A 19,182-nucleotide genomic window follows, 5' to 3' on the forward strand; every position below is an offset into this window, starting at 1 on the left:
CTTGGCTGTTTCTTCACTGAACTGACACTGCTAATGGTGTCCAGGTCCAGCTTTCAGTGCTGAGACTCTCTGTTCCGCTGCTGCTCTGTAATGCCTCTATGCTCAGCCTCATCCTTCGCCTGTGCAGTTTTACCACCAGCTCAGCTTCACACTCTACACCTGGGGTCAGTGGCAACTCTATCTGCCACACTTTTCCCAGCTCCATAAGCCAGAAGCACTGCTGGAGTCCACAGATCCAGGCAGGTCAAAGGACCTTAGCAGAAGGAGAAGAGGTGGTGAAGCTGCAACGATAGCAGTCTCTTAACTATCTTTCTCTCCCTATAGTGATGCTGCAAAACACATTCCTGATCCAGGATCTCCGCGGTGAGAGTCTCTAGTGACCATAAGTAAGTCCATTACAGGTCTCTACACTACTCGCTTTGCTAAATTGAACAGGTGTTATTCTCATCCTCCTTTTGACACCAATGTAGTACTGGCACCAAGTGCCAAAATGGATCTTTTGTTCAATAGATGGCTCATTATCCTTAAAAGGACTGCTCACCATTGCCACATTAGATATAATTTATTTGTAAGGTAGAGCAGGCTTGCTGTTTTTTATAGCAACCCCAGACACAGGCTCTAAAGCTGTTCATTTACATGATGAAATGCCAGCCAGTTATAGGTGACTTAACATGTATGATATAACTTGTCATTGCCGCTACAGTACGTTGTGGAAGAACGGGACTTATCGCACGGCAGTTATAATTTTAAATAATACTTGCATATTGCCACCCAGAAATACATCTCCCATCGTGTTACAGAGGCTAGTGACGTTACGAACGTGGCAGGATCTTGTCGGAATCTGGCAACATTAAACCACTTGAACTACATCGCAGACAGTCTTAAAGGCGATACAGATTGACGAAACGAAGAACACCACTGGGCACTTTGATCGAAAATCCGTTATATGCTCGCATTTTAGAATAACGAACCACTACAACACCTGCCGATTTGAGCTCGCGCACGCACGATGACGTAATAGGCACGCGCCGAGCGTAAGCGGTGCTGCTGGGATCGCCACAGAGGTGGCGTTTGATGGATGCGATTGTAGGAGGTTTCCAACGGATTCCAGGTTTGTTAAGACTGGCATGTTTTCCAGAGAAAAATGCATTAAAGAAGCAGTTAGGGGATGTAGGCATATGGGTTCCCAGTTAGCATCCGAAAATAAGTATAATGTAACGCGGCTCGTTTCCGGTCGAGTCTTTTGTTTTTATTTTGGTGTGTTTTTGTTCCAGGTGACATGTTGTTAACATTTCCGCTGAACAAATGATAAAGATGAACGTGTTTGAAGAGAATAGTTTTTCACTAGAATGAATAAACTTGAGCCGCCTGTCTTTTATATCTGAAAGGGAAAAGCACTCGGAATACCGGACTTGTTCAGTGATTCGTAAGATGTGCCAGTGGCTGATGTGCTGTAACAATAGAGGGTTCAAATTAAAGCAGTAATTAACACATTGGGGGTAGTGATTCAGTGGCAATATTCTCAAACTCGCGTTAGTAATTGTCATGGCCATAGGGGGCTTGAGCTTTTCCAGTAACATCTGGCAAAAATTCGTCATCACGCGTGGATGCGGCGCCAGGCTATCGCGGCTCCTATTAACACCGTGCCAGCTTGGGATCGCCAGTTACCTTCACACGTATATATTTAGAGATGAAAGGAAGAATCGTGAAAATACAGAGACGACAACACTGGCCTCAGGATTCAACCAAAATTCGCTGCTTTTGTTTTGATTATTGTCTTACTGAACGCTGTACCCCATAATTGGTAACATCACAATGTCGGACGATGATTCCCATTCAGACCAAAAATGAATACACTTTGCAAGATGCCTCCCAAAAGTGCTGATTTACAATTAAATAATAACAGTTGCAAAAATCGTCATTTACCCAATTGATTATGCAGCCTCCAGTATTTTCTCCAATTTAATGCGTTTGTCCGCCGCCTATGTATTTTAATAATTTTTTATGGTTAGTTTAATTATAAAGCACATTTAAAAACCACCTTTGTTGACTAAAGTGCTGCACATTCAAGGAACCAAAGGTAAAAAGAACTACAGTCTAAGGCAGGATAACATAAAAAGACATTAAACACAATACAATATTAGAGAAACCAATTCTAATTAAAATTCAAGGGGTAAAGATGTGTTTTCAGCGTGCATTTAAAAATGCACCCAGTTGTTGCAGACAGTACATGAGTAGGTAGATTGTTTCAGAGCCTAGGAGCAGCAATTGCATAAGCATGCCCACCTTTAATCTTTAGTCGAACCTTCGGCACAACTGACCTAAGTTGGTGTGATGGAATATAAAAGGTTAGAGACTGAAGAATGTGCTAATCTGTTTAGACAATTAAAACTAAACAATGGCACTTTAAAATCAACTGTGTGTGTGTCAGAAGTCTTGCAACAGGGTTTAGGACCAGTTGTAGATGATAAAGGGATTGCTGGGTAACTCCAATGTATAACAACTTACAGTAATCCAGTTGTGAAGAAATAAAGGCTTGAGACACCTTTTCAAGATCAGCAACATGCAAAAGGGGCTTGATCTTGGCTAACACTCCTAGCTCGAAAAAAATGGGCATTAACAGCAGAATTTATGTTTGTCTAATTTGTGGTTAATATCAAATATCACATCTACATTCGTAGCACAGGGTTTAATGTATGGTGCTAGTGGACTACGATTACAATCTGAGGCATTATAGAGGTCAGACAGGCCAAACATCACAAACTCTACATATGTAGCAGCTTTCATTCAGAACTTAAATACATAATCATTTGGAAATATGCTTGTTCTAGTTTGTTACTTAATTAGAAGTTTAGTTAGTCCTGCAAGTGTTAAAAATATTGAGTAAAAAAAGTTTTCAGTTTACTTTTAAAATAAAAATTTGTAAAGCAGCCTCTCTAAATGGTGTATTGTTATCGAGTGCTTCTGTGGATTTCAAAATGTAATCTGACAGCAGTAAAATGTGTAACCATACAGTATTTACATACATCTAGTTAAAACCTAATGCAAGATCAGTGTTTTAAAGTGGTGAAGAAATGAAACGGGTGATGCATCAATTTATGCACACAGAACCACATTTTTTTCCCCCTGAAAGGTGGGGTCTAAAACTTAGATGACTTGCACAAAACCATAAACAGATTCATATAAGATACATTTTTGCATGTTTTCTTTTACAGAAATTCGAGTCTTTTTGTGTGTGTTTTTGATTCTTCGTGATTATATGTTTTTCTTTTAGTGTAGTGTGTTGAGCAGCTCCGTCTGCACTGCTACTGAAATCAGTACCATCACTCCATTCATTTGACGATGCAAGGCCTTGCATTGTAGTTGGGTCAAGCAAGTGCAGTGACATGCATATGCTGTATCCCTGTTTATGAACTAGTAGCCTGATGTAACTTATTAAAAATAAGCTGCTCCTTTTCCCTGCATTCTTGATGATCGCTTTGCTCAAATGCTGTGTCATTTTTGTTGTGGCTTTCAGAATTTTCTGTTCCCGTATCGTGATGAACAGAGAGGTTGTGACAAGGTATCTTTGTGGTTTGTGGTAATATTTCAGCTTAGCTCATCTTCTTCGACCCTTTTGTTTTTCCATCCATGAGAGCATACAGATCTTTTGCATATAGAAGCTCACAGTGAATAATTTAATCCTCCCATATATTTAATTGTCCAGTCTCAACTTCTTAGGCTTCCATATTATTGAACTCTGCCAGTATGTGAATTTATACAACATTTAAAAGAGGATTCTGTTCAGAGAATCTTCGTGTACCGCTGGTTTGACTTTGTGTCAAATGAGCGGTTGCTTACAGAGTCCCGAATGAGGCACATTACCTGCACTGTGAGGGAGCGTCAGTTACGGCCTTATGGCACAATTCCCTGAGGTTGATCCGGCTGGCAGGATCTTCATTGTTGAAGGCCCGAGTGTCTGGACCAGGCCAACGGGACTTCCTTGTAACACCTGGCTGCAGCCGGAGGGTGGGATTGGACCGCGTGTCTGGCTAGGGGGTTGCCAACCAGGGTCCAGAGCTGTTTCATTGTGTGGTGGGTACGGCAATGCGTTGTACCAGTGCATGCTCCCTGACCTGACATGACCTTAAAGGAATATTCAGCCCAATAATATTTTGGTGTGTTACTTACTCCATAGGCATGGCCAAGAAACATTTTTAATCTCATGTTTTCATGAAAAATGTACATAACAGTTTTTGGTAGAACAGGATTCGATGATGAATAATGTTGGGCGACAGCAAACAATTTAAACATCCATGAAAAAACTCTTGTGTTACTTGTGTCACATAATCCACACATTACATCATCCATTCGTATGCTCACCATGTGCAAAACACATGTATCGTTTGCTGAAATATTGTTAAATAAATAACTCATGAAAGTAATCTACAAACAGGAAGCCTCTTCACATGGGGTCACGCTTTTGAAGTGAAGACCTGCCTCTCCCCATCATTCACTGGTCAAGTGAGTAACATATTTTTTTCATGGATGTTTTTATTTTTGTTGTTGATCACCATTAGGTCCCATTTTTATGCAAAAGGTTTATTCTTCACAAAAGCATGAGGTTAAAAATGTTCCTCAGTTGTCGCTATAAACTACATGGAAGTATGAAAGATTTAAAAATATCATTTTTGGGTGGAGTATTCCTTGAAAGCTTAACTTTTCTCTTGTGTAACCTCCCTGTGTTTGACAGACTAAAACAAGAAAGCTGCTATCCTTAAAACTTATGAGGAGTGAGGGATTGGCTAAAATTTTGTCCCACTTCAGATATGCTGAGCGCTTTGAGTAGTGAGAAAAGCGCTATATAAATGCAAAAAATTATTTTATTATTACCATATAACCAATTCCTTTAGCTAAAACATAGTCCAAGTTGTGCTAACAGAGGTTCCAGGTAAGAAAATACATGGCCAGACAACTACAGAGAAGAAAACCTCAATGGCAGTTAACAACATTCCTAGAGAAATGAAACGTCTGGATGGTCCATGCATTTTGTGGCAAGCACAGTTAAAATTCTGCTGACCTGTAGTTATATCATTGTAATGTAAGAGTTAGTCATCAAAGTTCCATGATATTAAATGGCAGTGAGTGTTTGGCTATTAGAACTGTGCTACTGAAAATATATAGTTGGGTGTGCTAAAATTAATTTGAAGCGGGTTTTTTTTAAATTTGTATTTATAGTTTGAATTAGATGAATGTTGTTTTTCAGTGCTAATGAATGACAAAAAATGAAAAATTGTCCCATTCTTGCTTTTTGCAGTCAGTTTGATATTTCTCTTGTAGGTGTTAATTAAATGTCATCAGTCAGCCAGAAGAATATGGAAGAGTTTTCACAGAATACTTCAGACCATTTGTCTGGCAGCAATACTGAGAGCTGTAGACAGAGAAATGGAGAAGAGGTAAGTGAAACATTTGCCTATTACTACTTTTTTCCCATCTCTACTTTTCCAAGTGCATGAAAAAGCCAGAACATTCACACAGCCTGCATTTATTTTTGTTGATATTTTCAAGTTCCATTTGCAATGTTATTCTCTTCTTGAATTTGCATGTTAACGGATATGTAGCATAAGATTGCAAGATATTTTTTGTCATTTTTAAGTTAAGTGTTTAATAATTTATAAGCAACATTTCTTTCACCATCATTTTTAAAGTTCTACTCCCATTAATCAAGCACTTTGGTGTTTGTAGAATCACTTTTATCACTTGACAGCACAGTGTGCAGTGCTGCCACCATCACGTGGATCCACCATTTTGTGCTCGAATCCCATGCCTGCTTGTTGTTGGTGTGGATTTTGCACATTCTCCGTGTGTCTTTTGTTTTTCCTCCGAGGTCTTTGATAAATCATCTTCCTGAACAAATGTAGGTTAATTGGCTTAGTTTGTGTGAGTGGTCCCTGTGATGATCTGGCACTTGCTTTATCAGGGCAAGTTCCTGCCTGGTGCTGCCTGGATATGCTCTGGCAAAACCCCTGACAACAAAAAAAAAAGGATTAAACTGGTTTTAAGGCTGTTTTTATGTAAATTCTATTTTAGATGATCATAAATTGTATTTATAACATGCTTAATTTAAACTACTAAAATTGTGTATAGTTGTAATACATTAGTGGGTTTCTAAATATGTATTTTGTCACCGAGTAAAGACAATTATTGTTCATGTCCTAACTACTAGTTCTGGGAAATACATTCAAACCTTATCATGATCATGATGTGGATTTCATTTGACATGCTGCATATATTAAAATAAGCACCACACTCAAATCTCTAAAAATGGCCTATCAATGCATTGAATCCTGGGGCAGAAAAATGGCTACTGGTCACTTGTAAATTCAGAGCAGTGCATGTTTGTGGTCCACCTGCCTCTCAGAGGTGTGTAGTTAGCTGAGAAACTTATAACATATAGTATAGTTTGTTTTTTGTGTGGTTGTGGTTGGAAGCAGATTGTGGAGGCATAGTATACCTTGGGAGTGTTGTGGCTGATGTAAAATCATGGCTGCAGTAATTTAAATTGTGGATGATGTTGCCTGTCTTCAGCATTTTTGTGAATTTATGGTACAGAACTGTTTTCTGTTACTAAATTCATCATGCACAAAATCCAGTATTGATGCTTTCAGATGCTATCCAAAAAATGGGTGACAAACAATTCTGTTAAATTATAATATAACCAATTGTAATGTTTTTGCTTTTAATAAAAAGGTTTATTCTCCTATTGCATTAGGGAAATATTTTTGTAGGAAGGGGAAATTTGAACTTTTTTTAGGAGCTTTAATTTTCAATTTATATTTTTATGTTACATGTGCCATATAAAGATGTTACAAGAATAGTACGCAGTATTTGCAGATTGTACTTAGCATATCTGGTTGTTACTTTTATATGAATTTTGATATGAAAGTACTGATAGTTTAAGGCTGTAGAGGTAACATTAAAAACATAATATTGATTTTTTTTTTTTTTTTTTTTTTTTTTACTTATAACAGGAAAAATTTCTTTATAAATATTTATCTGGCTAGGGAAAAAATAAATGTGCAACACTGCAGGAATAGAAACTACCCAAAAACGTAAGAATGGTGGAATAATCTTAGAACATAGTTTACAAGACTATGTAGTTCTGTCACGTATTCAATAAAAATGATTAAAATTTTTGCACTCCGAGTATCTCTAACATATACAGTGATCCCCCACTATATTGCGGTTCAGCTATCATGCCCCCGCTACATCGCGGATTTATTAATATTATTATTACTAGGGGACTCCGCCCCCTGCTCACTTTGCTCGCCCATCCCCGGGTTTGGTTTACCGGATAACAATTTAAAGAGATTGTTATTTTCATGGGAATTGTTACTAGGGGTGGGCGGTATGACCAAAATTCTATATCACAGTATTTTTCTAAATTATCCCGGTTTCACAGTATTCAACGGTATTTTTTTCCCATGCATGAGTGGATGTTAACCACATTTTCCACTGCAGTTACTGGCTAAGAATAACCTATTCCACTGTCAAGTGCATTGTACATTGTACAAAAAAAAATGTTAATGTGCGCACAAGTATTAATACAGGTTTGCATGGCCCAATAAAGTGATAGTTTTCAAGGGGGTGGCACTAATCCATATTACTAAACGAGAATGGTAAACCGGATGGACGCAGGGACATGGGCCGTGGACGCAAAAGACGTAGTGCGCAGGCGCCACACAAAGCCCCCCTCCAAGCACCGGAAACTGAGAAATGATGCGCCATGCCCATAGCAACAGACCCATGCAACAAAGCGCCACACGAAGCCCATACCACACGAAACAGGACACACACACAAAAAAGAGGATTCAGACCCACGACACACAAAGCACCCCTCCACTAACAGAAATAAGAAATGAGGCAACGCGCCCCTAGCACACCAAAAACAAAGGAGTCAGACGCAAGCACCACATAGCACACAAAACGGTATGCACACAAAAATGAGGATTCACACCCACGACACACAAATCCCCCGTCCACTAACAGAAATAAAAAATGAGGCAATGCGCCCCTCAAAAAAAATGCACGACAACAAACGACGTCATACGTAGACAACAAGAGACCGGACTACAATACATATACAGGCACGACACCTGATGGGTAATAATACGAAGAAACGAAATGTCCCTATTAAACATACGTCATCTGAACACGTTCAAACTACACACCATAGGTGAATCTCATTACAATGATGCACTATTAACCGTACAACCACAGAAAAGGCTCCATGTTAACAGTGAGTGCGATCCTCCTTATGACTTATCCATATTAATAACGATAAAGAACAAACAAGTCATGATTTCACGATCACGGCTACAAAACGATACGTCTTGAGTAACGGGACCACAAACACGTACCCGCATGAAAAAAAACAATAAACGTCGGCGCCTACAACACGTTTCTGAAACCGATGAACAAAAAATGTCTCGGATCCAAAAACGCAAGGCTCAACTAACACAATTACAGAAACAAGCCCAGATGGACAGACTCAATGAACGTAGACGCATGCAGCGCGCGTCTCAAAGTGTTGAAGCGAAGCGGGCACGGGTTCAAAAGGAAAGAGCTCGAGTCACAGAAATACAATAATGTGAGCGAAGAGACAAAATAAATAAATGCAGACGTCTACAACGCGCATCTGAAATGCCGGAAAACAAGCAGGCGAGGCTCCAAAAAGAGAAAGCTCGACTGACCGAGATACAAAAACGGGCACAGAAAAGGCTCCATATTAACAGTGAGTGCGATCCTCCTTATTACTTATCCATATTACTAACGATTAAGAACATACAATCTGTTCATCATGTTCAACTTTACTTTTAGTTCAGTTTCGGAATGCTCTCTGTCCATTTTCACCGCGCGGCATACCTATGCTACCGCCCACTATTTGGTGGTGTAGCAGTGAAAAAGAGCCCTAGTGCAACAAATCTGTGTTTAGCGGTGTAGCAGTGAAAAAGGTCCCCACTTGAACAGTTTCCCGCTGCGCCACATTCCGAACGTCGTTTAGGCAATTTAAACCGGTGTTGCGGTATAAGAAAAATCCATATCATAAAAAAAAATAAAAAACGGTTTTCGGTATGAACCGGTATACCGCCCAGCACTAATTGTTACATATGCATTATTTTCATTTTTACTTTAAAACTTTTGTAAAAACAATATTTGTCCTTTATTTCTTGCCCCGGGCGTGGTTAAATCTCTTTCTTGCGGCACTTATAACACTGCTCGCGTTGTGAAGGGGGGGGTTTGAACGCACAGTAATGAGATGTGATCGGTTCAGTTGGTGTCTTGCTGCTGGCCAGCTGTGTGTTGTGTTTGTCGCACTTTGCGTTAATCACTTAAAAGCCTGTACAGCAGCTGTCCTTTTGCCACTTCGCGTCTCTGCCGCTAACCTGGGGTTGGGGGGGGGGGGGGGGGCGATGTGAGGGCTGAACGCACCCTAAGGAGAAGTACTCGGATTATCTGCTTGCTTGCTGCTGCTGGCAAGCTGTGTGTTCTGCTTGTTATTGTTTTAAGAGCTGACAGCACCTGAAGTTTGTCTGCCAAAACCATTCCAACAACTGCTAGGTTAGATGTCAGTGAACTTGTGTTAAATTGTTTGTAAGTAGGGCGTGACATGCAGAAGTTGCCGTCTCACGGGTTTTGCTTCATAAGGTTGTAATGTCTAGTCTTGCGTGTTGTCAAAGTGTCTCTCCGAGATGATCTGGTCTCAATCGCTTCGCTGAACCCCCTTGGTGGCACGCTGCGCTCCTGCCACTTCGTGTCACTTCCGCTGACATTGTGAAAGAGGGAGCTGAACGCACGCTAAGCAGTAGTGGATGGATCAGCTACTGGCTTTGTGCTGCTTCTGCCAAGAAGCTACCCTTCTGTCTCACTGTCTTGTGTGACATTAAAATGTCTCTCGCGGGATGTCAAATTGTCTTCTGAGAAGATCAAGCCTCGTCTCCCTGGTCTCCCTGCCAAGATTTTTTTTTATAATCGAGAGTTGTTACTCATATCCTTAGCCCAGCATCCACATATCATATGTGTTTACAAAGTGTGTTTTAATAAGTTTGCATGTGTTTATAGCATGTGCAAGGGGTATTTTAAGGCTAAACTATAAAAAAAAATATATATACAGTATATATTTATTTATATGGTCTTTCTATATCGTGGATTTTTACCTATCGCTGATGGGTCTGGAATGTATCTTCCGCGATAGAGGCGAAGCCTCTAACGTTGCGCCACGGCGTGTGGTTCATTCATTTGACGGCATGTAGATCGGGGTAATTGCATTCATTGTATTCGTAGTCTGTGTCACAATCTGATTGTATGGGTGGTTACCTACCAGGTAACGCTTGTGGTTGGTCAGCAAGTCAGCTAACATCCGCCACGGTGCCCTCATTTCAGTTGCGAGAAGCAGATTATAGAATGGTTGAAATAGTTTACTGTCAAATAATGCAAAGAGTACGCGACATGTGTTTCGCCCTAATTCTGGGCTCATCAGGCGTACACACTCACTGCAACCCCCTCTCGGGGAATTGAACCTCATATATATATATATATATATATATATATATATATATACTAGTCATTTAGCCCGTTACAATAACGGGCGCTAGAACAGTTTACTGCATAAACATTAGTAGGAACAGTCTATATTAAATGGCAAGGGACTTTGACCTCATTCTTTTTGTTGGTCGTATTTTTCTTTCTTTCAGCCTTTCTTTTGTTGATGTTTACTTGCTGAGCTGACCGTTCTTCGTGGGCTGCCGCCGTGTATTGTGTGTCTTTAGTTTTCTGTGACAGTAATACTGTCTTGTACGGCTCTATTCAATAAGGGCGCGTAGATAATTTAGTTCAAATAGCTCTGGAATATGTGAAGAGCAACAGGTGCAGATCTTTATTTACGCGCGCCTTTATTCGCTGTGCCCAATTGAGGTTGTCCTTTTGAGGCTCGCCTTTTTGTGCGCGCCCTTATTAAAGGATGCCTGTGCGCGCCCTTATTGAAGGATATCGTCTTATACGTCCGCTGGCTTGTACGTCTGTAATATACGTCCATAATATACCTTTAATTTTCTCTGGCGGTAATACAGGCGTGCGCGTCGGTAATATGCCTTTAATCTCCTCTGACAGTAATACTGGCTTGTATGTGGCTGTAATATGCGTCACTGTATTGTGTACCTTTAATTTCCTCTCGCAGTAATACTGGTTTATATTTCCGTAAAACGCCTCTAACTTTCTCTGACAGTAATATCGCGCATAGTACCGTGCCCCGCGCATGCGCACTTCACCAGAAGACACCCACACACGGACACCTGGACGCACATAGGGATTTTATATATACAGTAATCCCTCCTCCATCGCGGGGGTTGCATTCCAGAGCCACCCGCGAAATAAGAAAATCCGCGAAGTAGAAACCATATGTTTATATGGTTATTTTTATATTGTCATGCTTGGGTCACAGATTTGCGCAGAAACACAGGAGGTTGTAGAGAGACAGGAACGTTATTCAAACACTGCAAACAAACATTTGTCTCTTTTTCAAAAGTTTAAACTGTGCTCCATGACAAGGCAGAGATGACAGTTCCGTCTCACAATTAAAAGAATGCAAACATATCTTCCTCTTCAAAGGAGTGCTTGTCAGGAGCAGTGACTGTCACAGAGATAGAGAGAAAAGCAAACAGATCAATAGGGCTGTTTTTCTTTTAAGTATGTGAAGCACCGCGGCACAAAGCTGTTGAAGGCGGCAGCTCACACCCCCTCCGTCAGGAGCAGACAAAGTGAGACAGAGTTTGTTTTTCAATCAAAAATCAATACGTGCCCTTCGAGCTTTTAAGTATGCGAAGCTCCATGCAGCATGTCGTTTCAGGAAGCAGCTGCACAAAAGATCACAACGTGAAGATAATCTTTCAGCATTTTTAGACGAGCGTCCGTATCGTCTAGGTGTGCGAACAGCCCCCCTGCTCAATCCCCCTACGTCAGGATCAGAGAAAGTCAGCGCAAAAGAAAGAGAAAAGTAAGCTGGGTAGCTTCTCAGCCATCTGCCAATAGCGTCCCTTGTGTGAAATCAACTGGGCAAACCAACTGAGGAAGCATGTACCAGAAATTAAATGACCCATTGTCCGCAGAAACCCGCGAAGCAGCGAAAAATCCGCGATATATATTTAAATATGCTTACATATAAAATCCGCGATGGAGTGAAGCCGCGAAAGACGAAGCGCGATATAGCGAGGGATTACTGTATAGACATATACACACACACACACACACATTTTTAATCACAGACAATCACATTGTTATGCGCAAAATTCAATAATGAACTCAAAAGTAGTGTATTGCGTGTATTTGGTTTGCAAACACTTTAAACAAATAAGGTGCTTTTTAACAGCAGTATTCCCTTTACATGGTAGCAGTTAAAATATTTCTTGTAAATCTCAATTTAAACATTAACAAAATTACAACAAATATTAAACCAAAGCTATTTACCACTGCCAGGGCATTAAAATTTTATTTAGTTTGTTATAGAAAAACAAGTTACCCTCAGAGTCCAGAGCCACGATTATCTTAATACATAATTCGCCTGCCTCCTCACTCACTCACTCACGTCCGTCCGAAGCCGAATGCGCAGTCACCCTTTGCGCACATCCGAAGCCGAATGCGCAGTCGCCTTCTGCGCAGCTGCCCGAAAAACCTTACGAGTCCGACATCCAACCCCAACATCGCGGCAGGCGGCGGATTTACGGCCGCAAAAATTCAAAGAGAAAGGCGACTTCGATTAAAGCTCTAGAGGCCTGAAAAGCGATTTCAACTACAGCTCGAGGCCTAATTACGCATTCATTCAAAACACCTATATCAGGTTTGTGGTGCTTATACTTATTACTATTCCATATTGTACTGGAACATTCATCATTCAATATTATACTATAGGTCTGGAAAATTCATCAACTAACAGTACAAGCCTGTACAGTAATGAGTAAAGCGGACTACAATCATTACAAAACAACTTCTTCGTTACTTATCATTTGTTCTTCATACACTGCTGACACAAACTCGTGCCCGTTTCATCTTACATTGTCGAAACGGGCTCTTTGTCTAGTAACATTATAACAGGCACCTTCCGATCAACAGAAAGTTAACATTTCTAAATACTGTATGTTTTCTTTTTTTTATCTGAACAGATACCAGCAGAAACATTTTCTTTTATCAGGGAGCAGCATAAACAGTCTATGTTTAGTAGCAACTCTTTGAGGGCTAATATTTTTTCCAAAAATCTCAGTTTTCTGAAAAATGCACAAAGCAATGGTTTCACACATAAATCAACATAAAATGTCTGTTGCTGCCTGTTTTGCCTGCTGTCAGCGCCTGTTTGCAGCAGTAGGGGCCCGACGGCCAGCAGGAATGCACGGTGTGCTGGCTGTCTTTGTGAGACAGGTGCATGTGGGTCGCAATTGCAGTAAGACGCAATATGGTTTGTACCTCCTGTTATCATATCTGTCCTCCCAGGCGAACGTTGCCATAGGTTCATCAGCTACACTAATGTGTTCAGCACCACGATCAGCTGATGCCGGTACCTCACTTTCATTTTCGATCCACATCTCCAGATCACTTGCAACAAAATCAAAGTCCAATTCAGAGAGAATACGAAAAAAAGTTTTGCTTTGACCATTCGCTTTGGTATCTCTCCACATGCCATTTTAGAAGCTGTTTGCTCTTCGCTACTCATGCACGTGCAGGGAATCAAGGTCAAATCAACAAAGCTTACTGTTCTTATAGCAAAAGCGTATCGAAAAGTGCTGTAACAAGAAGATCACTGATCTCTAACGATCGCTAGCAAGACTGAGGCTTTCAAAATAATAATAATAACAAAAACTGCATTAACGTGTGATAAAATAATTGTCTGCGTTAATGCGTTGTGTGTGTGTAAGAGGTTGTGTTTTTAATGTGCTGTTCGATAGGCTAGGGCTATGTTCATCGTTTTTCTTTACTTACAGACACATACCATTTTGCAAATAAGGCTTTTTTTTTTTTTTCTAACACTTGAAAAATTAAAGGTTCACTTAATTAAAAACTGCATTGTGTCTACAGTTGACCTGACTGGGCATCCTATTAAAGCAATGGTGTCTTGCACATTTCATTGCATTTTTAAAATTCATATTTTTGTTGTGCTTTACTAAACTGGTACAGATATTAAGACAATACCCCTGTGTGTTGTGCAATTTCAATTGTTAAATTTCTTTGAAATCGCTCTGTCACAAAGGTTCCCTTTTAACCATTTGTTTTCATCCATCTGTCTGCATTTTTAAAGTGAATAGATGGTAAGAAGCAAGACTAGTCACAAAACTGACCATCAGAAGGAACTTTAAGTAAACAGACCCACATTCATTCATACTCAGCAGAGGACAAACCAATCAGAGACCCATATGAATTTATTTTATTTATTTATTTATTTTATTTTTTTAAAGAAAACATTCAAATACCACTGCAGTTCCTGAAACAAATCTTCCTTAGCAGTGTGTAGGTGCAAAGATTTGAAATACAAGTGAGACCTTAAAATATTCAGTCTGCAAAAAATCAAAATAACATTCTATTTGTGCTCTGAAAAGTCTAACATCTTGTCCTTCCTTTCAAGCAGACATTAAATTGTATGGATGGTGTTTAAATACGTTGCTTCTTTTTCTACTTCTTTTGGTGTGTAATTCTGGTTAGTAATTTAAAGTTTGACTTCAGCTATATAATCATTATTTAAGCCACTTTTTATGTGATGTTATTTAATAATATTATGAACATTAATTCACCAGTCCATTGTGATTCAAATTTTGTTTTTTTAAATCTTTAGAAAAATATTTAAAAGTAAAAATTAACACGTGTAAAAACTGTGGATTGCTTTATCTTTTGCTAATTTAAATTTTTCAGTATTTGCTAAAACTTTTTGTACTGCTGTGTGACTTACTGAGAGTTTTCAGTTTGCTATCTCTTGTTTGCACATCGCTTCTATAAACACAGAATTTACATTTTTCATTGAATATCTTTGGCTGCCATCATTGAAACATTCTGCTTTTTGCCTGTTTTTCCCTTCACAGCTACATTGTGCAGCCTTCTCTTAATTAATGAAGCATGCGGGCACATGGCATTCTTTGCAGTTTCCTGTTAAAAGGGAAGTTGATACTTTAAGGTTAATTTATACTTAGAAAGGCAGTTTCTGCACAACTTTATTTTTTCATTTATTTAAACGGAACCATAATACTGTTCTTTTGGACATGGAATTAGATATTAATGAGTCACTCATTTACTGATCAATAATACATATTTGCCATTAGTGTTCCTTTATCCAAAGCAAATTACAAAAAAAAATATAATCAATTAGAGTGAATAATAGTAAAGTACAAATTTTAAAAATTAAAAAAAATTAAGTAGGGCATAAAGAAGCTTGTCAATAAATTGAATCTCAAGGCTTGATTGGGTGGTTAATGTCTAAGGTAAGGTACCTGACAGTCCCAAGATGATTTGTAAAGAAGTGCATTTAAGAGGATTTGGTCACGTATGTCCAAGTGTTCTTGCACGTTCTTTAGGGAACAGCACACAAAATATAAGCAATTTAAATTTTGTCAGTTGTTTGTTTGCCCCATGTTTCCCAGTCCAAATTCTACCCTGCATGAAATATAGTATAAGCAAAAATATTAATGTGTAGTATTTGTGCCAGTGGAAGAAACCATTCTGACTTTTTTTTGCTTTGAAATGTCTGCTACCATTTGGAACCTGTCTCAGCTAAGAGCACTGCTAGGCACATGCTGCTGTTATCCATTTTCTTCAGTTAGGAAGCTATAGCAAGGCTTATTCTGATATCCATTTATATCTATTTGTCTTTTTGTATTATAACTTTCTCAGGAAAATATGTTGTAAGCATTTTATTTTCACTTGAATAAAAAGCTATATTCATCTGCAATGTCTTAATTTGCACCAAGTTAATAATTTGTTGTATCCAAAAAAGGAAATCTGTTACGGAAAGGCATCTGCAAGCTTGTTTTTGCATTTTACCTACAGATGATATATATAATGTGAACAAACCCAGACAAAATGGTTTGGCTAAATGGACAGGGCACCTTTGTTTTTTTTAACAGAAAACATCAATGGTTTTAATAGATAAGTCATTTGAAATAGAGGTCGGTTTAGGTAAAGAAAAGAGATGGACAGAGAACAAACATCTGAAGGAAATCTGTTCTACATCTCATAGTCCGAGATGCAGAAACTTCTACCTTCTGAACTAAAAAACTATGAAGATGATCCTATTGTAAACAAATGGGGAGTGTAAGTGCCAGATGTGTTAAATATAGTTTTTGTAATACAGAGTTAAATTTTATACATATACAGATCTTTTGGTATATTAGGAAGAGGCCCTAACTCCTCAGTTTTACAACATTTATGTCTCTGAGCAGAGCAAACATACTTCATGCTCATATGGAATGATGAGAGAGAGAGATGGCAAAAGGAGAAAGTGCCTCTTAAATCTGAAATAAAATGGTTAAGCTTATTAGGTAGAGAAGGCTGAAGTCGGTTAAAGTACAATTTCCCATTATTGTGTCAGATTGTTGTATTTATGTTTTTATCTATTTTGAATATATCTTGTCTTGCTGAACACAGACCATCGTTTAATCTCTCCATAGCTTCACCAGACCACTTATGTGGTGCTTTTGATTTTTCTGATTTTAATTTCTATTGGTTTAAGAGAGTTAAAAAAGAATTGGGATGTGAGAAAAAAATATATAGGGGGAATCGATTGATGAGCATTTGAGATACTGCAGATAGCAGGAGTTGTTGCAGTGTTTATTATAATTGAATTTAATCTGAGTTTATGGGAATGATATGGAATTCAGTTATAAAGACAAAGGAAGGTTACTTTACCAAAGTTCATGCTGCAAAGTGACTTCACAGATTTAAAAAGAGAGTGTTCATGCATTCCTGTAATGAAAGATGGCAATACTGGTGGCAGTTTTTATTTTGTGTTTAGATAAATGCAGTTTTTTTAACCTAATTTTCTTGTGTTGAAGTATGTGAATTTTTTTTTTAAAAGTACACGATCAGTTGAGGAAGAAAAACTTACAACAAGCTGGTGGACACAGAACTCTCAGTATAAGTTTTACTATTATTGAGCTTTACTATAAACAGCAGCACAGAATAATGATCCACTTTGGATTACAGCGACACCAAATTTCCAGATTCAGATACAACCAGTTATTGAATGTCATTATGAGTTATTCCTACAAACACTTTAACTCACACTCTTAAGTTTCTGTTCACCTACTTAGACTGTCGCTGTACATTTCCCAAGTATTTCATGTGCCACCTCTGCTGCACAAGGCTAATGCAGAATAAGCAAACACAATGTAAATAGCACCAAAGTAGCCTCACAGAAACTACAGCAACATTATCTTGCAGCAAGACACTTGGGCTAAACCTAGTTTCACAGGACAAGGGGAAGCTTCTTATTTTATTGCCCTGTATACCTCAAACCAACAACTGTTCAAACTTTCATATTTACATAGGCATAAAAATAATGTCAACTTAAGATAAAGGCATAATGTTAGTTTTTCCTCTTCTTCCCACAGAGGTATTGTTATTAATCTTCAGCTACTATTTAGTATCAAAGCTGTATTGTGGAATGTTTCATGATATCATTGCAATTTGAAGGACAGAGTAAGGGCTATCTTTCATCTTTGTTCCTCACACAAATAATATAAAGACAAACCACTCTGAAAAAAATTTTATTTGGGGAAAGAAAAACTTTTTATTACCTAATTGCTGTGGCATACAACATTGATACCACCATGCAGGAGTGATCATGGCACCCATATCCAAAATGTGATGTTTCAGTGGATCTCCTAATACTGTAAGACTAAACTATGTATTTGAATGGGGAGCTATGCCTGCAATAACAAGAGCATACTCACTTCAAACAATGAATAGAACATAGATGAATAACTGACATAAGTATCACATCTCATTTAACGTTCTCCCCAGTCTGGTAAGTAATAAAGGTTTGCCCTTTCATTAACCTTGCATCTGATCCTCTCTATTCCAACTAAAGTCAAATGTCTGGAGTACTTAAGATTAGGCAAAACAGAACTTTACAGGGCTAGCATAATGTTCATAATCTCCTGTTGCCTGTTCAGATTCTGGGAAGTAAATCTGATGTAAAGATCATCCGTGCCTTATACTTAAAGTTTGATTGATTTATCTGGTCATTTGTTTCCAACTTTCAGCAAATCTCTAGGCCAGCTTCCTTCATGCCTTTTTGTCTTGAGCAACATCCCTCAACTGTGGAAGACTCATGCCTGTGGCAATTTTGATTGTATCCAGTTAGCATATGTGTGGTTGTTCTGGTCTACTTGTTCCAGTGACTTTTCTAAGGATTCCTTTCCTTAAATCTTTGACATTCATTATGTGTCCAAAATAAGTCAATATGAGCTTGGTGATCTTCCCTTCCAGAGTGACATCAATCTTGATGCATGTTAGAACATTTCAATTTGTAACTTTTGCTGTCCATGCTATGCAGATCTTCTTTCTCCAGTACCATAATTCAAAGACGTCGGTCTGTCTGTCTGCCATTTTCAGATTCCAAGTTTTACAGCCACATGTAGCAACAGAGAATACGATGACGTGGACAAGTCTGCATATAGTAGTAGGATTAGTGTCATTGCTTTTCCAGATCTTTTTCATGCTTATCATAGCACTTTGACCCAAGGCTATGCTTCTTTTTACCTTGGGGCCTGATTTTAGATCCCAGGAAAATAAATTGTTGAATGCATTTTAATTTTTCATTCTAGATCTTTATTTTTACTGTCTTATCTGCCATAGCCATGATTTTGGTCTTTTTGATACTTGGGCATAGACTCAATTTTGCACTCTTATTTCCAACTTGTTTGATCAGTTGTTCAAGATCTTTCTCATTTTCCACTTTTAAGATGGTGTCATCCATGTATCAGAGATTGTTGATGTTATGACCACAAATTTTTATACCAATTTCTGACTGATTAAGGTCCAGTTTTCTCATGATTGTAAGCCAGCTTTGTGCACATTTTTATATTAATACTGCTTGCTTCATATGATGAATAACCAGTCAATTTAGTGTTTAATTAACAAGATTTTTGGAAATATTAATGCCAGATAAAT

The 19,182-nt window shown here is 38.6% G+C and overlaps 1 protein-coding gene across 3 annotated transcripts in view; it reads left to right on the forward strand.

Moving 5' to 3' along the window:
* The first annotated feature begins 1,022 nt into the window (after positions 1-1,022).
* Positions 1,023-19,182, forward strand: part of hmg20a (high mobility group 20A) — an 84,506-nt gene continuing 66,346 nt past the window's right edge. The window contains exons 1-2 of one of the 3 annotated variants that reach the window (XM_028823155.2): positions 1,023-1,111; positions 5,320-5,435. In XM_028823155.2, coding sequence (XP_028678988.1) covers positions 5,331-5,435 — 105 coding nt within the window. In that variant the 5' untranslated portion in view covers positions 1,023-1,111; positions 5,320-5,330. Of the gene's footprint in view, positions 1,112-5,319; positions 5,436-19,182 lie in introns of those variants that run through there. The other 2 variants (XM_028823158.2, XM_028823157.2) reach the window with 2 other exon arrangements.

Source organism: Erpetoichthys calabaricus, chromosome 17 (genome assembly GCF_900747795.2).
Source record: "Erpetoichthys calabaricus chromosome 17, fErpCal1.3, whole genome shotgun sequence".
Classification (NCBI taxonomy): domain Eukaryota; kingdom Metazoa; phylum Chordata; class Cladistia; order Polypteriformes; family Polypteridae; genus Erpetoichthys; species Erpetoichthys calabaricus.